The following is a 25,978-nucleotide window of genomic DNA, read 5'->3' on the forward strand; positions in this document are numbered from 1 at the left end:
GAATCTCATGTAGTCCTAGCTGAGTCTTTCGTGCCATGTGTAACCTTGGGAAAAGTCTTCTACTTCTGTGGGACTCAGTGTCCTCATCTGTAAAGTGAGGGGGTTGGAGCAGATGAGTACGAAGACCCACCAGCCCCTTTTCCTTGCCTCCCGTGTGGGAGCACACCAGGCAGTGAGGACCCACAAAGATGATTAAAACACACAACTCTTGCCCTCGGGAGCTCATGGTCTACGTAACTAACTACAATATGAGCTGTAATTGCAATGTGCACAAGTTACTCTAGGGGCATGGGTGGAAACAGTGACCTCTCTCTGTGAGGATAGGCTCTGAAAAACTTTGCAGCGGCTGTGACATTTGAAGGCTGAGGAGAAGGGCTCCCTCAGGTGTGCAGGCTGGTCAGAGGGTGGGTGGTTCCGACGGCACATTCCAGGCAGCAAATTCGTGTGGCAGGTGTATTTAGAAAGCTGCACATGGTCCTTCTCACAGTCTCCAGAGAGTATGGAGGCATGGGGGGGAGAGTGCCATCCACACGCTGCTGGGTCAAAACCTGTACCAATAATGAGTGACTGAGGTTAGGAAGTAGTACATCGAGTACACACACACACACACACACACACACACACACACACACACAGGGCAGAGTTGAAGTTGTCCTGTAACGGCATCACTCTGTCCATTTACATCCCAGTTAGCTTTTGTGAATGTGAGGGAGAGGGTGGTGTTTTAGCCAGCTCCCTGGACATCGTGAGCCTGCCCCCTGTCATACCGGAGCCACGGCCTGGGATGCCCTTGGGAGCATATGTATGGCATATGAATGACACCCTTCACAAGGGTCTCGTCTGCGCCACCGGAATGAAAACTGTTCCCACAGGGATTCTGTCATTGCAGGTTGTTTAATCCACCAGGTGCGTATTTCATCTTTGAAAGGTGCTTGTGCGCCTTTCCTGGGCTCTCCACTCTCTGTGACCTCGTAGGAGCTGATGTTGTAGCTGACGACTGGCAGCAAATTGGATGTCGACGATACAGTTCTTATTTAGTTTTTAATATGAAAATCAAGTTTTAAAATTCAGATCATAGATGAAAAGCATGGCCATTGTTAAAAAATTAAAGTAATACAGAAAGGCCTACCTAAGATTTGAAGAAGTGACCCCACATTCCATCACTGAAGGCAAACATTTCCGTGACTGTCTTTCTTCGTGGAGATATAGGCATGGGTGCGCGCACATAAGTGGGCTCAGGATTCATGTTTCATGTTGCTGTCTGATTTTTTTCATTCAGAAGTAATCAAAGTCTTCATTTGAAACGGGGGCACCATAACCCATTGTGTGGGATACATTATTTGTGGTTTGATTCCCTGTAGACAAACAAGCAATATCCATTGTTTCGCCGTTATACACAGTGCTGTGATGAATAAGGTGTTAGAATTATTTGGTGCCTTTAGTTATTTCTGTAGATTAAATTCCTGGAAGTGGTACTTTTAGGTCAAGGACTGTATGTTTAACATTTCCTTACATCTTGTCAAGCTGTCTTTCAGAAGTTTCGTACCTATGTACAGCCCCATTAACAGGGCGGGAGCTGGTTCATGTCTCAGAGGGGCTGTCTGTATTCCTCCCAGCACTATCTTCCATCTTCAAGTTCCTGAGTGAGAAATAGGAGCAGCCAAGAGTACTTTTGGGGTGACTGGGAGGCAGTAGAAGCAGGATGAGCCTGAATGCACAGGAGAGATGTCAAAAAGGACCTGGTGTATGCACATCTGTTCACCGAAAGATATATACGAACATCCTCATCGCAGTTCCTAATTGTCAAACACTGAAAACACTCCAAATGTCCATCAGGATTACAAGGGGAAAATAAATTACAGTATAATCACATAGTGGAATACTATATGGGAAAGAGAATGAATGACCTACTAGTACATGCTACATGGGCATGGATGACTCCCACAATCACTGTGCAACAAAAAAAAAAGGCAGTCAGAAAAAATACATACTGTATGAGTCCATTTACATTAAGTTTAAAAGCAGGAAAAAGTGAATGTAGGGTGTTAGAAGTCATGCTGGTGGTTACCCTTAGAGGGATATTAGTGACTGCTTGTTCATTTATGCCTTTTGCTGGATGTATATTTCCCAGTGCTGGACAGAGTGCTTGGCATATGGCCTCCCCAGTATTTGTTGAAAAAAAATTAATTTTTTCCCCTTTTAACAGGCTTTGACCTAGGATTAATATGAAGACATGGTGTTATTAGTTGTGAGTTATGATGTGGAAAATTCATACAAATTTTTTTTTCGGTGATTTAAATATGGAAGGAATCTTAGTATATTTGTAGACCCTCCCTCTGTTTATTCTCCTGTGTGATGTTGTTGCTTTTGTGTTATTTATAAACCAGTCAGACACTTAGTGGTAGGTGAGGAGACGGGTTTTGGAATCAGACATTCGGGTTCAATGCCGAGTCCATTGCTTACTCCTCTGTGGCCTTGGATGAGTGACCTAATCTTCTCCAATATCACTTTCCTTAGTCTGTTTAGTAAGGATGAGAATACAACCTACTCTCTAGGGTCATTGTGAAAAATAATATTAATATTAATAATAACCACCAAATTATGTTTGCTACGTGCCGGACACTGACCTAAGCTCTTAAAACATAGGACATAATTTGTTTGATCTTTCCAGTACTTCTATCTATTTGTGGTTTAGGAAATGTAAGCCACAGCATTAGTAAGTGTTGAGCCAGGATTTAAATCCAGGAATTCCATTCCAGAGCGCGAGCTCTTAACCACTACCTCTGAGTTAAAGGAAATATTGCACCAAGAGTGCTCAGCAAAGTCAGCATCGGTTAGCTGTGAAGATCATCATTGTCATTCTCAGCATCATTAATATTTTTTTCTCCTCTCTCTCTCCCTGCTCTCCTCCCTTGTTTCTCCGCCCTCCTGGCAGATATGTTCCAGCAAGGTAAGTTCGCAGTCTCCGGCCTGCTTCTGCACTGACCATGCTTTTTTGGGAACAAGGGTATTGTCTGTGTGCAGAGGGTTATGGAGCTTTGCATTCTCTGTGGACTCACACTGGGGCTTTAGGAGACACCATGGGGACAATAGCCTGAGGTGGCCAAAAGTGCCATTGGCCTCTCTGGGCCTCCACCATCCAGCCTCTGCCTCTGGACCATGCTTGGAGGTAGGGTGGCGACTAGACGGTTTGGGCAGGTACACTGGAGAGAGTCATGGCTAGGTCCCCATGAGGGCATATGCATGCTTGGGACTCGTGCGATGGGTGAGGAGCAGGTGTTTCTGGGGTGGGGGTTCAGCTGGAAGACCCCTATCCCTCGGGGCTCCTGTATCAGGGCCAGCTGCTGCTGGGGCAGGGCTCTGTATGCCGGCTCCACGTGGGGGTTTCTTTGCTCTGCCAAACATGTCGCTGTCCTGAGAAGAGGTGTAGACAAGACCATGGCATGATACCTTCAACCCAGGTGTCCCTGGCAACCCCTCCAGCTGGGCCTGGGACAGAGATGGAGCCCGGAGAGGGCATGCAGTGTCTAACCTATTTTGCCAACCAAGGTCATGCATTCTGGGGAGCTGGAGATGGAAAGTTGAACTGCGTCTTCCCATGCGTGTTTCTGTCCTGACCAAGGATGCAGAGCTAGCGCCTGTGCTCTGTGCAGAGGGAGACTTGTGTGTATGGCCTTGTTGAACCTGCCAGGCACACGTGAACGGGGTGCCACCTCTTCACCCCCCCACCTTTTTTTTTTTTTTATAAAATCACGGTCTGCAACCACCGGGTAGCATCAGCAGGGCATATCTATATTCAAGCCAGGAAATACGTTCGTGGCACAGGTTTGCTATGTCTCTCTTGAATCCAAGGCTGGCTTAGAAGAAAAGACACCGGTTTAAAAATACATCTAGGCAGCCCATAAATAGCCACCGAGAGATAATCTCCCAAGCTTGATATTTTCACGATTATTTCAGCCCAAACCTGCAGCGTGTGTTGTGGAGAATGTCTGTCTGCTCTCTGATAGAAGCGCAGTTGTGGGTAACAATGAGGGGACTGTTGTGTTTGTCTTTTAAGAGTCTGGAGTCATAGACCTACTTTTATAAATAATTCATAAATTCCAACAAGCTATAAGTAATAAGTTCCATTTGGCTAGAGACTCAGAGATGAGCAAAATTGAAAAGGTGCCGTGACTGTTGATGTAGTGAAAGCCTCGCTGTTAGGGCCCCCTTGCTCCATGTGTTTTCTTCCTTGACAAACTGGGGGTTCATGGCAACACTCTGGGAGGACAAGAGGTTTTTTTTTTTTTTTTTTTTTACATGAACTAGAATACAAGCACCACCAGCGCTGCATTGCATTCCTCGTTTTGAGACACAAAATGCTTGAATTTGGGAAGTCTTTCTGGAGCACGAGTGCCACAGCCCTGGGAGAACGGGGAGAGAAAAGGCTTCTAACGGATCTGGTTTTTCTTCAAACGATTGCGAGCGTTCACGACTGTCATGATTGGTATAAAAAAATGGCTTATTAGGCTCCCTATGTCAAGTGTGCCTCCTTTTGTTATCCGTCATGCCACTTGATTGATGAGATTCGCCTGTCAGTAGCAATGATATGCAGAGCAAAAGTTATAATCATCTGCAAATCACTGGCTATCGGGACTTGAGAGCATCTTCCAGAGACAGAAGCTGCTAGCTGCCCGTCGCCCCACGTGATGGTGGGCCACAGCTCCCGTGTACCATATTATTAGGATTTCAAATGAAGAGAGCTGAACTGGCTTTTGGGAATTATTTACATGGTGCTGGCCTTCTAGGGCCATTTCGTAAGGAGGCACATTCTCTGAGATGGGAGCCAAGAACCCGCCAGGTGGTGCCCCATTCTTAACTTTGCTTCCGGCCATTCTGCCAAAGAAATGAATGCCCAGTAAAATGAGACAGTTCAGATGTTTTGGTGATGGTGCTGGTCACATCAGACCAAGACAAAAGGTTCTGTGTCTTACGGATAGTCCAAAACCTGACTCCACTGTGTCTTCTGTGGTCGAAACTCTGTTCCAGAATTGTGTCATTACTTTGAAACACGGGGGGCCATGGGTGGTGCTAGAAATAAGCAGCCAGAAAACTCTGTGGTTTCAGATGAACAGAAGCCACTGGGTGGAAACTGAGGTCCATTCATCCCCACACATATTGTGGGAACTCTGCGGCTGGGGCTGCCCGACCCCGCCGTGGGCCTGCTTTGGCTTTGCCCCGGGTGGCCAGGGGCACTTGCGGGAGATGCTGCTTTCTTGGTGCGTGCTTCTGGTGGTGAGTGAGCGAGGCCCGCCTGCCCAGAGGAGTGCCTGTCTGCGTGTTTGGGCCGCTGGGCACCACGGCAGGCAGAAGAGGGAGGTAGCCTTGAAAGCTGACAACATCAGACATTCTCAGAGGAAACCACAGTTATTTCCCCTGGATTGCATTATCTTTTATTTCACTACAGATCAATCTTGTTAGAGGAGGTGACAGTGCAGCAGCTACTGCTGGGCCTTTCTTGGCTGTGTCTGTGGTGTGTGCACATGGCAACGTGTTTCTGCCCTGCGCCGGTGCCATTTTAGAGCTTGCTTCCTTTCTTTCATCTGCAAAGGCCGCTTGCTGGGGCGGTTAGACCACAGGGCGTGAGGGCCATCGAGGACCAGTGGGCCCGCAGCTGGGCCTTCTGTGTATCCGAGTTCCAGGGCCGTGGGGCCACCTTTTCAAGGAGCCTTATTGATCCACGTTCTCTGTTGTCCACAGAGCTCATGCGCTACTGGATGGCTCTCAGCAAGGCCGAAGTGCCATAGAGCTGCTCTTCACAACATCAAATGCAGTTGAAAATGCTGTATGTGCACACGTGTCTGGAATCTCGAGTTTTAGAGCACTTTTATATCCATCGTTTAATAATGAAGTCAGGACCACACACACACATACACACACACGCCTCATTTGAAGTTACTGAAGCACCTTTTGAATACTCATCCATAGGCTCCACCTTGATTCTAAAATCGAACAGAACCCGAGTGAGTGGCTTGGAAATCAGAGGGCTGCCACTCAGCAGGGTGTTTGAAAGCGTAAGCGAGCACAGTATAAAGACTTTACCATTGAGTTAATTCTGTGTTCTGTGCTGTCCCTGATAGACTCAGAAGCCCGAGGAGGCGTAGCCTTTCCTCCCGCTCCGTTCTCGCCTGGAGCTGGGGTCTCGCTATTAAAGAGATTTTTCTTTCGGCTCAAGTAATTGTTGTTAGCTCTCAAACACAGTGCAGTTGTTTATTTTGCAGCCGGCAAATATGTGCCAGGCACTTTCTAGGCCTTGAGGAAACGGGGACGGGTAAAACAACAAGGGCTCAGTGCTCATGGAACTTACAGTCTAGCTTGGCAGAACACTGGTGCCAGGCATGCCAATAAATAGTCAAGGCAAATTCCAAGGGACGCGTGCAGTGAAGAAAAGGTCACAGGATGGTGTGCCGGTGGCTAGGAGGGCCTTTTTAGATGGGATGGAGAGAGGATGCCAAGACGGACCAGCGATTGGGGGACGTGGAGGAACCCCAACAGGCAAGAACACACCAATATTGCAGAATCAGAAGGAAGCTGGTGGGGCGGGAGCTCGCAAGAGAGGGGGAGCATTGTGTGAAATGAAGTAATGAGACGAGGGTAGGAGTGTCGTCTGGAGGTCGGAGGAAGGAAGTCAGCAGTGGGTTTTAAGCAAAAGAGTGGCGTGGTCTGTTTACATGAAAAATTGCCACGTTGGTTGCTGTGAAAATGCGTAAGAACAATGTGTGAGAAGTTAAAACCAGGACCTGGGCTGAGTGCTGTGCGGGCTCAGGCTGGGCTGAGATGGGGACCTGCCTCAGGCCCTAAGCACTCCCCTTAGTGGGTCTCTGCAGCCCCATTTCTGGCCAACTTGGCTCCACTGAGTGTCCCACTTTCTGCTCACTTCACCTGTGGGGAGTATTGTGCCCATAACTTACACCTCCTCTCCTTAAGCCTGGCAAATTGTGCTCATCAAGGGCATCATTAAAATACTCCCATACTTATCTTTAGATTTTAAAGAGCCACTTCTTTCCAACATACATATATATGTATTTCATATGTATTACATATTAATATATACATTAAATGCTCAAGAGACCTCAGTTTGGCTCCCAGCAGGGTAGGCCAGTTGCTTTGTCCTATAGCCTCAGTTTTCCCATCTGTAAAATGAGAGAGTTGGGAAGATTCCTGACCCAACTTGGCTTCCTGCTGATGCTCTATCTTGATGAGTTTTAACTGGGTTTGTGTTAATAGGGTCCAGAAATAGCCCATACTATAGGTTATGACCATTGTCTAAAGAAGTTGGGTGAAAGCAGAACCTTCCCTAGTGGCTGGGAATTAAGGTTAAAAGAATTGTGGTTTCAGAAGTGTAACCTACTCACAAGCCCATTTTGAAGCATCAGCTCCGGAATTCACAATGGATGGCATTGCTTTTACTAATTTGAAGAGAACAATAAATCATAGTTTGGTTTCTGGCAGCCCAGCCAAGCCTGGTAATCACTGGGGTGGGCTTGTGGTGACAGGGACCACTGCCATTTATAATGTGTTTGACTTGAGCTCTTTTGCATATTTCAAACCGTTGGTCGAACTGCTGAGGCTGGATCTTAGGTTTTCCCAACCACTTCAGAAAAATCTATCTGTTATAAAGCTCTGACCCTTTAGCCATGAATTATGGTTCCCTTGGTGATGTTATACATCATGAAATACTGTTTTCTTTATGAGTGTGGGATTTTGGCAAATAAATTAAATCTATTGTTACCATTTCCAGTTAAAAATTCCAAGTTGTCATATGATGTTAACAAGTGAATGAGAAAAATACATTAACATTTTTATGGTGGAAAGTGGTTGGTTCCCTGGTCACGCTTCCCATATGCTAATATTTACTATGTCTGTATATTATTCTCCATTCTGTCCAGGATTGGTAGAATATTCTGAGTTATGTAGGAAATGCATCCATCTTTCCAGCACAAACTGAACAAAGTTACCATTTAATTGTACCTAGATTCATTGTGTTTGTGTGTGTTTATGTGGTGTATGAGGGAAAGGATAACCATATTTAAATAATGGCATTCTTTGAGATGCTTTATGGCATTCTGTGTGGGCTGCATAGGGTGGCCTGCTCCCTGCCAGGTGACCTTGAAATAGGTTTGTCTTCGTAGCAGATTCATCTTGTGCCCATTCCAATCCCAGGGCAGGAGTTTGGGGTGAGGCTTTAGAGCCTCTCCTCCCAGTAACTTGCATTTCAAAATTGCCAGATCAGTAAAGGGAAACTTTTAGATTGTTCTGTTGAGATGGTTGCTAATAAGTTAAAATTTTTATTTTACTGTTGAGGGTAGTAGTAATAATAGTTATGCCACATTTGTGTACCTCCTATATCCCAGGCATTGGAACAGGTACTTTGCATACATTTTCCCATAGAATTTGCCATAGAAAGTATAAAAATCCCACTTTACAGAGAAAACTGAGGCACAGAGTGGAATTGAACTAGTGACAATTATAGAACTAGTGAGTGGTAGAGCCATTTTTTTTTTTTTAATCGAGAGGCTTTATTCTACAGAACAGTTTTAGGCTTTCAGAAACATTGTGAAGATAGTTCAGAGAACTCCCATATACCCCACACTCTGTTTCCCCTATTTTTAATGGCTTACATGAGTATGGTACATTTGTTGCAATTAATGACCCAATATTGATCCATTATTATTCACTGAAATCCATAGCTTCTTCAGATTCCCTTAGTTTTTACTGAATGTCCTTTCTTTACTCTGGGATGCTATCCAGGAGACCACATTACATTTAGTTGTCATGTCTCCTTAGGCTCCTCTTGGCTGTGACAGTTTCTAAGACTTCCCTTGTTTCTGATGACCTTGACAGCTTTGAGGAGTACTGGTATTTTGAGGAATATATCGTAGGATGCCCCTCTCTTGGAATGTGTCTGATGTTTTTCTCATGATTAGACTGAGGTTATGGATTTTAGGAAGATCACAGAGGTAAAGTGCCATTTGCATCGCATCATATAAAAGAGACCTACTATCAACATGATCTATGACTATTGATGTTGATCTTTATCACTTGGCTGAAGTAGTGTTTGTCAAGTTTCTCCTCTGTGAGGTTACTTTTCCTCATAGTGTACTCTAGAAGGAAATTTATGCATAACCCACTCTTAAGGAGTGAGGAATTAGGCTCCATCTCATCGACGGGAGAGTAGCTACATAAATTATTATTTTGCATGGGAGATTTGGCTCCTAGCCCTCATTTATTAATTTATTTAATCATTTATTTAGATTGATATGGAGTCATGCATATTTATTTTCTACCTTGGGTTATAATGTTACAGTATAGCTTTATTTAATTTCTTGTTTTGGGCACTGGGAGCCTTTTCAGTTGGCTTCTGGTGCGCCTTTAACATATCCCTGTCAATTTTTGGTTGAGTATTTGTGCAATATTTTCTGATACTATGAGATGAGATGAACCATGAGAGACTATGGACTCTGAGAAACAAACTGAGGGTTTTAGAGGGGAGGGGGTTGGGGGGATGGGTTAGCCCAGTGATGGGTATTAAGGAGGGCACGTACTGCATGGAGCACGTACTGCATGGAGCACATTTTCGTGTTACACGAAAACGATGAATCGTGGATCACCACATCAAAAACTAATGATATATTGTATGGTGACTAACATAACATAATAAAACAAAACAAAATAAAGTAAAATAAAAGGTACCAGGCTCACCTTGTATATTTCTTACCCTTGTCCTAGATTCAGCCATTTCTTTAAGATGATGGAGAATGATATTAGAAACCAAGATATGGGAGCTAGGTGTGCTCATTGCTACTGGAGTGTCATTTTCTTAGGACCTCTCAGCTGACAGAGCAAAGAAATACAAGTGTGCATACTAACCCACATATATATGCATATCTATTTCTATATGTAACCACGTGTATCTGTGTTAAGCCTGAGTTCTTACTAAAGTCTCTAATTCTAGTCCATTACCACATGAATCATCCTAGCCTCCTCCCTTTGTTTATCTATGCATTCCCACTCCCAGGGTAAGACACCTGAGCCAGGATTTTGAACTCGGGTAGTTTGACTTCCGGTCCTGCAATAAGCTGTCCTGATTTTTTCCCAGTAACATGCTGTCCACAGGCTTTTGAATACCCCTGGGGGGACATAGTCACAAATTCTTGACCCTTCTCAAGGTCCAACATGATGGCCTAGTTGCAGAGGCGTGAGATTATGGAGTACGTGTCTTAGTTTGGGCTGCTGTAACAAAGTACCGTAAACTGTGGGGTGGAGCAGCAAACATTATTTCTCATGCTTCTGGAGGCTACAAGTCCTAGATCAAGAAGCTGGCAGATTCTGTCTGCTGAGAACCCACTTCCTGGTCATAGATTGCCATCATCTTCTCGTGTCCTCACATAGTGGAAGCGGGGAAGGAGGTCTCCAGAGTCCCTTTAATAAGAGTACTAACCCCATTCATGAGCGCTCTATTCTCATGATCTAACCATCTCCCAAAGGTCCCACCTCCTAATCCCATCACATTGGGTTTAGGATTTCAACATATGAATTTGGGAACGGGACACAAACATGCAATCTATCACTATGCCTCTCTGCTTCTACACCAAACCCAGGCTTGCTGTCATGACTTCTCAGCTAGTTCTAGCTCTGCAAGCTTCTGAGTGGGTTTGTCTTTTCTAGAGTGGAAGCTGTTGAATAGTACCTTGCTTCTGAGCTAAGACATTTACACTTTCTCCCATAGCCTGGGCAGACCAGGGATGAAACAACTGGTCTGTTTATAATATTCCAGCTGTTGAGTGCTTAAACTCCCCTGCACCTTCCTTAGATTGCTTGCTGACTGTTGGGTTCCAAGATAGACCAATCCTTTACAATGCTGAGCTTGTCCTAGGGAGAGATTTGAGGCTGTGTTTTCTGCTTGGACAGGAGGGTACATGAAAGGTTGAGCCTGTTTATATGTTTGGGTTGCACCCACCTGCCAATTTCCCCCAGCTTCATCTCTCTGATGTCCCTTCCCAGATGTCTGGGCTAGGGCACTGTCCCCTCCCGCCAAAGGAAATGTTCTAACTTGGAGGATTGCCTGTGACAGCTACCTTCAGCAGCCGGCCGATGGGGGCGCCTGTGGAGACAGCTGGTGACCATTGGCGAATGCCCTCAGCTACCTCTGGTGCACCTGGTCCCCTCTAGCCCAGCAGTCAGGGAGTGGGGGCTCTAGAACCCCATGATGTCAGAGAGCTTCATTCCGGTTGTTTTTGGAACCTGGCTTGCTGGAAGCCATGGAACATACAAACAGTTGTAGGTGACTTATTCACATATTTTGTTCGTAGCTGAAGCAATCTTTTGGGAAGCAATTTGTGATATGATAGAAATATGTTCTTTATACTTGACAGTGGATTTGGTGACATGTTCCTAGGCTGATGGCTGGATGTGGGCACTAATTTGACAAGCAGCTTCCTTCTAGGGAACACCAGGCCAGACCTCCTTGAGCCTATGCCCACCCTCATTTCTGGCACCCCTCCCCCCTCTTGCCCCATTCATCCCCATAAAGCTCTACCAGATTGATCCTTAGTGTTCAAAATGCACATCTGCACCTCTGTGCCTTTGGATCTATTGATTGTCCAATTTGGAATGCGCGCTTCTCTTTTCAGCAAGCCTTGTCTTGTTCTGCTCCCTACTTCAGAAAACTACCCAGGTTCTGCCACCATGGTGGCTGGCCCAGGGGTAGGTTCTGTGAGTGTTCAGCCTGACGTTGATGCCTCCAGTGTATGTGTGAGCAGTGGACTCTCCTTTTCACATGGTCCCCTTACTGTCTTGTTAACACAATATTCACAACCATTGTGACATTTTACCTAGAAATCATTGAGAAGGTGCCACCTACTTCCCCTCCTAGATATGCCCCTGCTTCTGCTTACTCTTCAAAATTCAGCCTAAATCTTACTCTCTGCTAGGTTATCCCAAATCATACCCACCCTTTTGGGTGGGGAATTCTGCCTTCCACTCTGGAACTTCCCATTGTCCCCTCCTGCCTCTGTCAGCAGTCCCTCACGTTGTTGTAATGATCTGTTTAGGATCTGTCTTCCCAGACTAGATTGAGCTCCTAGAGAGAAAGGAGCAAGTCTTTTATTTTAAATCCCTAGCACACAGTAAGTGCTCAATAGATGTTTGACAAAAGAAGATGGAATGAAATAACAAGGCTCAGAGGAATTGGCATTTTGTGTATGGCTGGTGTGTGTGTGCGTGCATGTGCACATGTGTGTGCATATGTACACACTTCTTTTATGTGTGACAGTCTAGGTTCTTTAATAAAGTTCAGACAGAATTCTCACAGTATCATGGATGGTCATGTTGACAGCCAAGCCCAAGTCAAAGACAAAAAGCTTTTTCTTTTCTTTTTTTTTAAAGGTTTTATTTATTTATTTGGGGGTGGGTGGGACAGAGGGAGAGGGAGAGAGAAACTTAAGCACACTCTGTGCTGAGTGTAGAGTCCAACGTGGGGCTGGATCCCACAACCCTAAGATCATGACCTGAGCCAAAACCAACAAGAGTTGGACACTTAACCAACTGTGCCACCTAGGTGCCCCAAAAGCTTTTTCTCTTCTGTTCTTTCACCACTATTGTTTTTTTGAGGGGAGAGCATGTGGACTTAGGATGAGTCAGCAAGTATTTGTGTCCTCAAGTTTGTGCAAGATATGAGCAGAAGCATGGGATATGTAGTAGACATTGTCCCTACTTTCTAAGAGCTGACAATTTCACTGGACACCCAAGGCCAGTCAGTCTGTAGAGCAGTGGGTGATGTCCTTTCCCAGTGCAGGAGGAAGTCACGGAGGACAGGGGTCCCTGGGAAAGGGGAAGCAACTGAAAGAATGGAGCTGGAGATAGTTTTGAAGGAAGAAGAAGATCTAAGTGGGCAGGACCAGGGCAGGTGTATGGGCGGGTGGGATCCGGGAGGACAGTGTGGATGGCGGTGGAGACAAAGACAAGCACGGTGTTGTGCTTACGGGATATTGAGGCAGGGTGAAATTGACAGGTCTGGGTTAGGATTGGGTGGGGACAGTTATGGAAACTTCACAGTCTGTTGATTGCCAAAACCCTCTTTGTTTTCTTGTACTCCCCAGCACTCCTGTATGATTGGAAATATTTTGTCTACCAAATGGATAGTATTAGTTATTGACTTTTCCCATTTTTTATTACTCATTTTATCATTTCTTTTGCTACTCGAGGGTGACCCACCAGCAATGACCATTCCTGATCTGCACAGTGAATGTTATGTCCCTGAGTTGATAAAATTCCAGTCCATAAAAAACTGGCTTGGTATTTTAGGTAGCTTGAGCAACGGTTTTAAAATGTAGGCATCAAAGTTGAGACTTGTTCTAGGAAGCCCAAGAAAACCGTTGTAGGTTTTTGAGCAGAGAAATAGCAAGTACTGGGCACATGATCTAACTATCTGTGCTGGGTGTTGGGCAGCAGAGGATAAAGATGGCCTCTCCTTACTTAGCTTGTGCCAGGCACATACATGAAGTCACTTCTTCCCAGAATAATCCTAGAAGGTTCACACACTCATTTATCGCCATTTTTAATCCCCATTTTTCAGATGCTAAAATAGATTCAGAAAGCTTAAGTAATTTTACTTAGTAGGAGGTCTCCCAGCTAGAGAAGGACTGAGTCTTAGTTCAGACACAGGCAATTGGACTTGGTCTCAATTCTCAATGACCACATCATACATCCTGGAGGGACCAGAAGACTGTGTTGGGCTTGCCAGTGGATCAGGATAGACAGTGCCATTGTCATGCAAGAGGGCCCAGCCAAACCACAGAGAAATGAAAGCAGGTGTCCAACAAGAAGGCTCATGCACCCCAGTCTTTGCTGCAGCTTTATTCTTACAGCCAAATACTGAAGAGAGCCCAGGTGTGCATCAATAGGAAAAAGGGCAGTTAGTATACCCACAGAATGGAATACCACTCAAATTAGAAAGGAGCTAAATGTTGATGCACACAACATGGATGAATCTCAGGAATGTTGGGCTGAGTGAAAGAAGCCTTTCACAAAAGAGGACATTGTGTATGATTCCATTTACATGAAATTCTTAAAAGTAATCTGTGATGGACAAAATTCAGAACATTGGTTGCCTCTGGGGGAATGGGAATGAGGGCTGACTTGGAAGACTCAGGAAGGAACTCCCTGGGCTGATGGTAAGACTCTCTCTTGATGGGGGTTTGGCCTCTGCAGATGTGTGCATTTGCCCAAACTCAGAGAACGTATGCATAAAATTTGTACATTTCGCTGTATGTCCATTTTACTTTAAAAGGAGAAGACTGAAAGCAAATATTAAACTCCAGTTAATGACGTATTCGGAGGCAAATGCCCTGATGTCTGCAATTTATTTTGAAATGCATCTAAAAAACCAAAAAGATGTATTGATGGATAAATAGAAGGATGGAGAGATGGGTAAATCTGTGATAAAGCAAGTAGAGAACAATGTTAATTAAGTTCCTGTCAGTGGTAGGTATATGGGTTTTCATTGTAAATTCTTTCAACTTTGTTGTATGTTTGAAAACTTCATAATAAAATGTTGAGAGAGGAAAAAAAGAGAGACCTCAGTTGGGAACCTTCCTGTAAATACAGAACATGTGGCCTCATTAGTCAAAAATGCAGAGGCCAGTCAGGGGTTGGACCACCCCAGAGGAGGAGGCAGGGCCTGGGGTCTGGCTGCAGGGCTCCAGGTGAGAGATGGGTGGAGAACAGCCTCCAGACACTCTCCTAGTTTCCTGGGGGAGGCTGTAGCAAATTGCCACAAACTTGGTGGCTTAACACAATAGAAATTTGTTCTCTCATAGTTTTGGAGATGAGGAGTCTGAAGCCAAGCTGTCAGCGGGGCCTTTTTCTCTCTGAAGACTTTAGGAGACGATCCTTCCTTGCTTCTTGCCGCTTTTGGAAGCCCTAGCAATCCTTGGCTTTTTCCCTTGTAGCTGTGTTGCTCTAATCCCTCCCTTCAAGGTCACATGGCTGCTTCTCTGTGTGTTGCTCTGTGTCCTCTCCTCATCTTATGAGGACACCCAGCCATTGGATTTAGGGCCCACCCTAATCCAGTAGGGCTTCACCTTAACTTAATGACATCTGTAAAGACCCTATTTCCAAAGAAGTTCACTTGATGAAGTTCAGGGTAGACATGCATTTTGGCGGGACACTATTCAATCATGACAGATGACCAAACAACCTGGGGGGCCAACTGGGCAGAGAACCTTAATGGGGCAGAGAAGGGAGTAAGGGGCTGGAAGAGGGGAGGAAATCCCAAGGAGAGTAGAGAAGGAAATCAGATTGACTTGGGCAAGATAAAGAAACAGATCGAGAGAGAGAGAGAGAGAGAGAGAGAGAGAGAGAGAGAGAGAGGAAAGTAAGGCAAGTAGGTTTTCCAGGAAAGAGCCAGGCCTCACCATAGGCCTCTCTATCCATTTATCTCCTGACTATCTTAAAGAATTAAAATGTAAATCTCAGAAATTAAATCCATGGGCACAGTGTAAACAGAGGAGGCTTTTGCAGAACAGACAAAGCTGTTCTTTTTCCTTGTTAAACAGCCATGGTGGGAGACCACGACTGTATGCACAGGTTTTATTTGAGATAGATTAAGGTTCATGATGAGCGAATCTCGGAAGGATTGGAGGTGCTGTTCTCATAAGCCTGCAAAAGTTCAGCTCCTTATCTGAGGCTTATCCAAACCTGATGAAACCTTTTAGGCCTGCGTGGAGGTTGGGGACTTCCAGCAGCTGAAAGTTAATATCCTGCATCAGGAAATCACCTGCATTGGGAGGGGGGAGTAGGAGAGAGGCCTATAAATTAATGCGCTCTTGGACTAGAGGCCTGCCGCTGTTTGGGGCTGCCTGAGCTTGGACCACCCACTCCCTTTGGTAGGCGGATTATAAATTCAGCCCTTGAGCCTTTTGGAGAAGGAGCTGATGCATATTAGTTCTTGAGATCCTTTACAACGTTCAGTTCTCACGTCAGCTCTTGTGATGTGGTCCCAGCACTCCGCTGGTCTCCCCTCTCTCAGTATTTCCCCCTCACCTTGCTCAGTCACCTCCTCAGGCCTCCATCTGGGTTCTTGGGCCCATCATCTGAGCTCACTTTTGCCACAGCGCCCCCAGAATATTCCTCCTGTAGCTGCTGCTCTTTGTTCTACAATCGCCTCTCAGAGATGCCTTCCCTGACCACTCTCGCTGAAGATTTACCCCCAGACACTGCCCCCCCATTTCCTCAATTAATTTCTTTAGAGTACTTGTACAAAATGGGTAGTGGGTTGAATAGTGTGCCCCCGAAATTCATGTCTACCTGGAACTGCAGAATGTGACCTCATTTGGAACCAGGTTAGCTAAGGACCTCGAGATAAAATCATCCTGGATTTAGGGTGGGTCCTAAATTCAATGACTACTCCTTACAAGAGAGGACACAGAGAAGGGCACGTAAAGCGAGGGGCAGCAATTGGAACACTCCTGGCATCAGCCAAGGAACCCGTGGAGCCACTTGAAGCCGGAAGAGGCAAGGAAGGCTTCCCTAGAGCCCTCAGAGGGAACACGGGCCTACTGACCCATGTTTTACTACGGGTAAAACACGGGCCTACTGACACCTTAATTTTAGCCTTCTGGACTCCAGAACGGTGAGAAAATACATTTTTTGTTATTTTAAGCCACTAAGTTTGTGGTAATTTGTTGCAGCGGCCCTAGGAAATGAATACAGCACTCAGTACTGCCTGAAATTACTTTGTTCTTTTTTTTTTTTTTCTTCTTCTTACTTATTCCTTGCCTGTCTCTCCAGCTGGAATGTAAAGTACATGAGAGCAAGGGTCTTGCTGTGTTATGCAGCCCTCCATCCCTGGGTCAAGCATAGTGCCAGGCCCATCGTTAAGTCCTCAGTAAGTAATTTTTAAATTAATGAACCCTATGAGATCCAAATTGTTGTCTCCATCTCTGGTTGATGAAGTCCGTACCCAGAAGGTTTATTGACTTGCCCCAAATCACACATTTGGAAGAGTCAGGGCTCAAACTCAGGCTTTCTGGTCCTCTAGGTCAGGTTTATTTTTACCATATCACAGAAGCTGTGTTGTTATTTTAAAAAGATGGTCCTTGGTATCTTTACAATTTATTTTGAAATGCATTCAAAAAATATAGTTTTTAAGCCTTACAAAAGTGGAGCTGGAACTTTTCCCAAAGGAGCTTGGGGTGTTAGGCTGCCGTGGAGGGGAGGGAAGCCCATGCAGACACAGAGCTGCGCAGCAGGCTTGGATAGCCACAGAGTGAAGACTAGAGTCTCCTGGGAATGACTGATGAGGAAACTGGTACCGTCCACACTCGAATGGATGATGCGGGAAGGGCTCCTGCTCAGAAGAATTGTAACTCTGATGGGTGCTGCTCCTTTCCTCTCTGCCCCCCCAAAACCTGGATTTGTTGGTTTTTTTTCCCCCGGTCACTCTAGCACATCTCGATCACCCCTTTAGATTTTATCTGGGCCCTGAAGTTTGGCTTTGGGCTTGATCACCTTGTGGATTTGGTTCCTGACGAATCCTTTGCTGCCGCCTCTTGACTCTTTCCTCTGGTTCTCAGTCTCGACCAGCTGATCTTTTTAGTTCTTGTGGACCTGTATTGTACCTGCTTCTTTATTAGTCTGCATTGCTGCCATCCACCAGCCTTACTCTCTCTCTCTCTCTCTCACACACACATACACACAATTTGAACTTGGTTTTTCTTTTTTGGGGTAAATAATGTATACACTGTCAATTTTTTATTAAGAGAAATATGCTTTGATGTGCTAGCCTAACTGCTCTAGCTTCCTGTGTACCCTAGTTCTGTGTGGCTCAGATTTAGAACCTATGAACAGATATAAAGACATTTATTACACTCTTTACCAAAGGGAGTTATTGCTTTCCTTGCTCCAACTTTTTCTTTTCTTTTCTTTTTTTGCAAATAAATAGAGCTGTGCTGTTACTTGAAGAAAACAAGATGGTTTAGAGTACAGGTCTTCTAATATCCTCTCCTAGTGCATGCCTTAGTTATATCAGGATGAATCTGGCTTTCAGAAAAAGCTAAAGGTCATTCAGAGTCTCTTTGGCTAAATAAAGCAAGCAGATCATCAGGTGTGGTGCTGCCAATCTGGTGTGGAAACAGGATGTGGTGTTAAGGTGAACAGAATGGCTTTCTTGCTCCCCCCACCAGCCTACAAGCTTCTTGTGGGTGCGACCCATCTTAGTCTTCTTTTATCACTGGCAAATGGAACACAGTAGGTATTTGATAGATGTTTGAATGAATTTGTGGATGGACGGATGGATGATGTACAGCCTTACGGTGAAGGCAATCCTGAAAAGGGACTTGCTATAGAATTTAGAAAAATGATTACATATGTGGCCACTCTGAAGGTATATGTCAGCATTCTGTTTAAGGAAGCCCCTGGTTATATGGTCACAGCTTATGTGTTTGAGTGGGTCAACAGTATATTAAATCCTTGTCTTTTCTTATGTTTCCCATAGCCACTAAAGAGTGGTTGTTCTAACATCTGAAAGAAGTATAGATACAAAGTAGAAAATTCATGTCATAGTGGACTGGCATTCAGAGGGCGTGGGGACTTTTTTGGGCACCATACCTAATTACTATGTGATATTGGGAAAGTCAGTTTTGAAGCTTGAATTTTCTCATCTGTACAGTGAGGGGGTTTGACATCATCTTGAGGACTCTCCTGTACAGTCTATTATTCTGTGAAATGGTGAATTCCAACCACTTCTGCTTTGATACTCAAAACTGTTTTACCTTTGTCTTGCCCCCAACGTATATCTTTCCCTTTTAATTAACGTTTAAGCCTCTCCTCAAGCACTGCATTCCCCGTGACATAGTTAGCCGAGCATGGCACGTGTATTTAAATGCACTTTGAACAAAGTGTTAGTCATCCTGAGACTGCCTTGGTTTTTGGAACAGCTCAAGACTGTAATTTCTGTCATCTGCTTCTTGTTTGAAGTAGTGATAATGTGGATTTCTGAAAAGCCAATCTGAATTTTGGAGGAGATTTTGAGGCCTTACTTGGAACGTTTCTAAGTGTGTTCTTCCCTGCCCTTTCTTGTGTCTGGTGGGAATCCCCAGTGGGGATTGGCTCAGCTGGAGTGTACTTTTTCTTCAGAAACTGTAATGCCTGTTTCTTTGTCTCCAACCTGCCCCCATTTTGTTAGCCTTTAAAGATAACTGTAGTAGGCAGAATAAGGACCCACCAAAGGTGTATGCATCTTAATCCTTGAAACTTGCGAATATATTCTGTTGCATGGGAAGAAGGATTTTGCAGATGTGATTTAATTAAGGATCTTGATTTGGAGAGATTATCCTGAATCACCTGGGTGGGCTCCATGCAAACACAGAGGTCCTTTTCAGGAGAAGTCAAGAGGGTCCAAGAGAGAGAAGTAGACACACTGACAGAAGAAGATGCAAGGAGAAAGAGAGTAAACTTTGAAGATGCTATGCTGCTGGCCTTGAAGATCCAGCCAAGGGTCATAAACCAAGGAATGCAGGTGGCCTCTAGAAGCTGGAAAAGGATTCTCTCCTAGAAAATCTAGAAGGAACACAGCCCTGCTGACATTTTGATTTTAGGACTTCTGAGCTCTAAAACTATAAGATAATAAATTTGTGTTGTTTTAAACTAGGAAGTGTGGTAATTTGTTACAGAAAAATAAAATCATACAGATAGGGAGACCTTTACTATTAGATTAAAAATACTAAGGGAAGGAAGGCTCCTCGGGCAAGATGATTACATATTCATTCATCCATTTAACGTTATGGAGGATCTGTTATGTGCCAGGCACTGTGAGAGGCACAAAGTGGGTGTGCTGTATTTAAAAAAAAAAAAAAATCAAACACTGATCTAGGAGTTTACAGTTCTGTGAGGAAGACAAGACAAATATAAGAATAATACCACAAGACTGAAAATGGTCTGTATATGAATGATGGGTGGACCAACCAATCTGTGGGGGCAGGTTGCTAAACATCATCAAATATGGCTTAGAAAAGACTATACAGACTCTTTGGAAAAGAGTATGGGATATGTATGGGGGAAATTGTTTGATTAGTAATTGGGGATAAGAACTGGAACCCCAAGGAACCCTCTTTTTTGTGAGACCTAGGTTTCCCTGAATAGAGTTTGCAAGTTGGGGTCTGAGCTGAATTGCTGGGAACCAGGGAGAGGAATCTGAGTGCCTCACTGATGGGCCCCTCACATAGCAGTCAGTCTGCTCTCTGCAAGCATGCTGAGCAACTGTTTAAAGGCTGTCAATTTGGACAGTACAAAATTAGCAGTCGGCCTGGCACACCATATATCTCAGTCTGACTGTGAAAGTAGAAGAAAAAAAGAACACAATCAATAGGGCAATTTAAAGTAAGAAAGAGTTCTTCCAGAATACACTAAAGAAGTCTCCATGGGGGAGTTGTTTTCTAAACTTGGCCATGAAGGAAAAGAAAATATTATTTCATTCCAGGAGTTGACAAACTATGACTGGCCGCCTATTTTTGTAAATAAAGTTATATTGGAACACAGCCACACCCATTCATTTGAATATTGTTTATGGCTGCCTTTGTACCACAGTGGCAGCACTGAACGGTTTCCACAAAGACTGTGTGAACTGCAAACTGGAAACATTTATTATCTGGCCCCTTACAGCAGCGTTTGCTGACCCATAGCAGGTATTTGGTCAGAAGCCATAATGAATTATAAGTTTCAGAAATGGTTCTCAGGCTGGTTAGGGCATTAAGAGGAAGATATTGATGGAGTGAGGAAATGAGACTACCCTGGCTCAGAGGTGCCCCTAAATGCTCGAATATATTCTTAATTCGGTCATGTAGAAAACAATTATTTTTTTAAAGATTTTATTTACTTGAGAGAGAGAGAGAGTTCACGAGTGTGGGGGGAGGGGGCAGAAGGAGAGGGAGAAACAGACTTCCTGCTGAGCAGGGAGTGATCTAGGACCTGAGATCATGGACCTGAGCCAAGGACAGACACTTAACTGACTGAGCCACTCAGGTGTCCCGCAAATAATTATTGATGCCCTCCTATGTATGAGTCAGTAGGCTATGGATTGATCCTCAGAGAAAGACAGGAAGGAAGGAAGGAAGGAAGGAAGGAAGGAAGGAAGGAAGGAAGAAAAAAAGAAAGAAGGAAGGAAGGAAAGAAAGAGAGAGAAAGAGAAAGAAAGAAGAAAGAGAGAAAGAGAAAGAAAGAGAAAGAAAGAAAGAGTTTCTCTGTGGTTTTGCTTCTATTCTAACTATTGAACATTGGTAATCCGTGGATATAAGGTAATTCTGTATCAACCAGAATACTTCATTATTCAGAACGCCAGTCCTTGATCCAGCTAAATATTGTGTACTTAGGTATCCGCAGAGCTATACCAGAAATTTTAATTAACCTTTCAAACTCCCTTTCGATTTCCTCAAGATGAATTAGAGAACAGAGTGTCTACCAGGTTCATCCACAGAGAGGGGTAGTTTAAAGTTGAGCTGGGTCCTGAAGGTTCATTGGAAATAGCTCTGTTTTCTTGACTTTCTGGTGGGAAAGAATTCATGTGGTTATTTTTAGGTGTTCTATTCTCATTTATCAGTCAACTTTGGCAACATCAATTTACCTAACAGACCCAACTTGTAAGTAGTAAAACAAATTCATGGGAATATTTAGAAAGCACTTTCTGCATATATAGCAGGTTGAGGGAGAGCACATTATTAGTAACTCACTGGCTGTTCTAAGGCTGTTCATTTGAGGCTTTATAACAAGCTAGCTTTTTATAGATTGTTGACTCTGGTTGGCTTTGGGACAGGACTGGCACAGACGAATGGAGTGGGGGCAGGGGAAGGACCATCTGGAAGCAGGTCCAAATTCAAGAGTACCCCACCTGGGTTGGCTTAGAGACTGTCTGCACCCCTTTGCCTGTCTTCTCAGGTAGCAGAGCACAAAAGTTTCCCAACAAAAGCAGGATTTGCGTCTCTCGGGAGACCAGTCCTCTGCTGGCCACATCAGAAAATACAAACCAGATATGATTAATGAGGAGGGATTGGGGACATTTCTGTGAAGTTGGGCCTTGATGAAACCCTTTGTCTTTGAGTCCCCACATGTAGTTTTTGTCACTTCAACTCCCCGAAGTGTGTTTGGTTTTATTTTCCTTTGAATGGTAAAGAATATGTTCATAGACTTAAGGATCAACTAAAAAAAAAAAAAAATCCCAAAGTCTTAAAAATCCTTTCTGTTTCCTTCCCCTTCCCAAACTTTAATAGCCCCTGGAGTGGGTGTGGAGGTGGCAGGAGTCTTTTGTACTTTCTCAGCCCGCTATTTGCACAAGTGTCTGTTATGACTGCAGCAACATAATTGCTCTTAAAATGCCTGGATAATAATAATACAAAAAATCTATTTTTATTTTGTAATCTTGATGTTTCTTGGCTTCCATTTTTCTAGGCCACTTTAGTAACTTCTGAAAATTAGCCTGACAAATATGGTTTCCCAGCTTGATCAGGAAATAGCTCCATGTCAGGGGGTGGGGGGATATGTAGCTGTGTGTGTGGAAGGGAGCTGAGAGGGAGCTGTAGGTGGAGCTGTTAAAAGGGTATATGGATTTGATTCCAGGACGGCTGCTGTTTCTGCCTTCACTTGACCCCTTAGAAGGAAGCGTAGATAGAAAATCCACTTTTCCCCTGGGCCTGTCTCTGTTTCCCCAGGCTTGGTTGGGAATGAAGGGGAAGCATCTTTTATTCCTTGTTTGTTTTGGGTGCCTCTAATTCCTTGCTGGGCTGGCCAGTTTAGATCTTCGGCACCGCGGAGGACCCAGCCACGCTCAAGTGGTTTTCTGTGTTTTCCTGAGCCATGTTCCGAAGGGGATGGGCTCAGGCTGAGGCCGGAGGGACAGAGCCTGTCAGCTTTGAGAGAACGGGATTCCCGCTGGGCGAATGTGCATGAGGCAGCCTCTTCTGACACTCACATTCTGCAGTTGGACTCTTTGTGGATTCAGCCTGCAAACAAAGCAAGCTCTGTGTTTGCCCTGGATGATTCATTCACCTTTCACCAGACCATGATGCTGATGTCATCTGGGGTGACCCTGGAAGTATGGGCTCTCAGGGGTAGAACCACCTCACTGGAATTTTCAAAGGCAAAGACTAGTGATAGTGCCAAGACAGGATGGAATGGAAGCTTCTGGGCAGGCCTGCCCCTAATATTTGGGGGCCCAGGGCTGGGGCACAAGCAGCGGCTGACCCCAGACCCTTTCATAGGCAGGAGGCCTCAAGATACCCAACCTACAAACCCAAACTCCTGGTCTGTGGTAGGAATGAGGATTTGTTTCCATTAATATAGATATTCCTGGTCCAGGGTGACAAAGACTGAGGGTGCCCCTTCAAAGCAAGGGCATTTGACATGAGTGCAGGCAAAAAGCCCTAAGCCACTAAGAAATGAAATTACTCTTTAAATCATGGTAAGGAGCAAAAGCAAGAATTCATGTGGATTCCGTGGTGTTAGTCCCGCAACTCCTAACCTTCTGCTAACTGCAAACTAACTCTGATTTGTTCATACGGCCCCGATCACTGAAAGACCAAACCTTTATTTTTCTTTTAAATGCTTTAGCTCGTGTTAAAAATGTTTTCAGGTATTTGGAGCCTCAAGGAGACAGTCTAGTAAAACCTTGTAATTTCCCTCTGGCCACGTGTAAGTCACCGCTTCTGGTCGGGTGAAAAGGCATAGCTCACATTAAGTCAAGCTGCAGGATGCTGGACGGTTTAGAATGTCAGGTTTTCACGACGTGGCTGCTGAAAAGTTTATTGCTTTGTGCCAAATAAAGTCATTCTGATTTCATTTTTGAAAGTGAATTTAAAACTCAGAATATACTTTCTTTATAATTATGCTTCTTATTTGGCAACATATGGTGAAAATTTATACGGCCTATCAATGTAAAAGAATAGAGCTGAGGCTCCAGGCTTTTATGGTGATTACACCTACCTGTATGGGGGCTTTATGTGCTTACAATTTGAATCATTTATAGATGCACACTCAACAGAGTTCTAGCATAACTAGTACTGTGGGGTTTTTTTGCTGACTAAATGATAGGCAAAGCAATTTTCAACAAATGTCTCCCAGTAGGCTGTCATCATAGAAGCCTTGTAATATTGCTTTTTAACCTTAGTGCTGGCAGCTTTCCAGGAACTTTTGCATTGATACCAAACTGCCTGGCACTAGGCAGTTGTCCTTTTCTCCGTGGGAGCTCAGTGAACTCTTGAGTAGGTGCCGGCTTCCCCCCTCGAGCTCCCTTGTTTTTATTTCAAGGAGATCTTTTACCTGTTCTTGTTCAGCTGTAGGTAGCCAGGCATGCTGGAAGTTTAAAAATATAGCAAAACAATTTTCTGGATTGTGTTATTATGCCTTTAATGCGTTCAATTAACATTCAGAGCTTTGTCACCAAATAAATGACGCACATCGGTGGCACAAAGGGGAAGGAAAGGAAGGGCTTTGTGGCTTTTTTCTTTTCCTAGGGCAAAGTCGGTTCCCTCTTCCTTCCTTCTCTCCCCCTGCCCCTCCCCCTTTCCTTTCTTTCATTTTCAGAGCCTCTTGTAAATGGCTTTTGGGGATTGGTAGATCACAATCCTGTTTGGGGAAGGACAGAATGAAACACATGTCCTGTTCGGGCCCTGCAGAGGAGGTGGATAGAAGGTGGGGTCCAGGCAGCATCCTTGGAGTCTCTTCAGGAACCTCAGCCCCTGCGCCTGCGTCTCTATGGGAGCTCTGGAAAAGTCTGTAGACCTGGCTTCCTTCCATCTCCTGTCTGCTGAGCGCTGGCTTAGGGTGCACCTGATTTCCTCGGAGACCCCATTCTTCTTGAACTTCAGCAGGAAGGCACAGTGCTGACCTCTCTTGTCTAGGTCAAGGAAGGACCAGTCTGGTGACTGCGTTTAATTCTAGAAGTTTGATTTCAAACACCAATCAAATTTGGAGTCCACCTGCTCTGTGTCACTGAGCGCTTCATAGAAAAGAAGTTCAGTTGTCTGGTTGAATGAGTGATTCTTTTCTCTTTACGTGGGAGCGTGCTGTTGCATTCGTGTGCCACATTGGCTCTGGTCTGACTCACGAGCTGTTGTCCCAGTAGCTGTGCCGTGGTGCCCTCCCCGAGCTCTGGTCCCTCTCTCTGCCTTGCCTGGGGCTCTCATCAAGCTTGAAATGCCTCCCTGGGGGGCATTTGTCTTCTCATAGAGAGCTGTGCCCATCTTTACTTGCATCGGGAAAGGAGACCTTAAAAACACCTCTGGCCTAATGCATTTGCCTTGACCTTCTAAAATGATGAGCGCTATAAATGGAGAAATAGATAACTATTATACATCTGTGGTTCATAGAAAATTCTGTCATTGGCTTAGAAAAAAGCATTGCACTGAATAAAATTGGAAATATAAACTGTAATAGAAAATCAAACTCGAAGCATTGAATACAGTTGTGGAAGTCAGTGGTTTTCAGCCTACTTTCCTTATTTCTGTTGCCTAAGGGATGTTTCATTCATTCAGTATGAATGAATGAATGAACCTGTTTATGTAATAATTCTGCTTTGATTGACACAGAGAATTAAATTTAAGAAAGTTAATGTATCTAGCTGCAAATGCAAATGTTGCCCCAAAGGGTAAAATGTGCTTGGATTATAGCTGGAGTTGGAGCTGGGGGAAAGGGGTGGAGACACAGAGAGAGGTGATGGGTAGGAAAACAAATATACATGAGTGCTCCAAAGAGCATGCTGGAAATGAGGGGGTGTTATTCCTTTGGCAAACAAGATGTGCTCATCAAGGAAACTCCTTGGAGGAAGTATTTCTTAAACTACGATTTGAAGGAACGGAAGCACTGCGGGATAAGACCCAGCCTTTGTGGGGGAAGGACATTTATTCTACCTTTAAGTCAGTGAAGAGGCAGAACCAATGCTCTGGCTGAAGGT

General features: G+C 44.5%; 1 protein-coding gene across 5 annotated transcripts in view; it reads left to right on the forward strand.

Annotated features, from left to right (window-relative positions):
- GFRA1 (GDNF family receptor alpha 1) overlaps nucleotides 1-25,978 on the forward strand; it is a 216,104-nt gene that overhangs the window by 57,391 nt on the left and 132,735 nt on the right. For 4 of the 5 annotated variants that reach the window (XM_025881053.2, XM_073904146.1, XM_073904145.1 and 1 more), the window contains exon 5: nucleotides 2,936-2,950. The exons of the other annotated variant lie outside the window; for it this stretch is intronic. In XM_025881053.2, coding sequence (XP_025736838.1) covers nucleotides 2,936-2,950 — 15 coding nt within the window. The remainder of the gene's footprint in view (nucleotides 1-2,935; nucleotides 2,951-25,978) is intronic. 5 annotated transcript variants of the gene reach the window in all.

Source organism: Callorhinus ursinus, unplaced genomic scaffold (assembly GCF_003265705.2).
Source record: "Callorhinus ursinus isolate GAN/ISIS: 27379988/994484 unplaced genomic scaffold, GSC_fseal_2.0 scaffold20, whole genome shotgun sequence".
Classification (NCBI taxonomy): domain Eukaryota; kingdom Metazoa; phylum Chordata; class Mammalia; order Carnivora; family Otariidae; genus Callorhinus; species Callorhinus ursinus.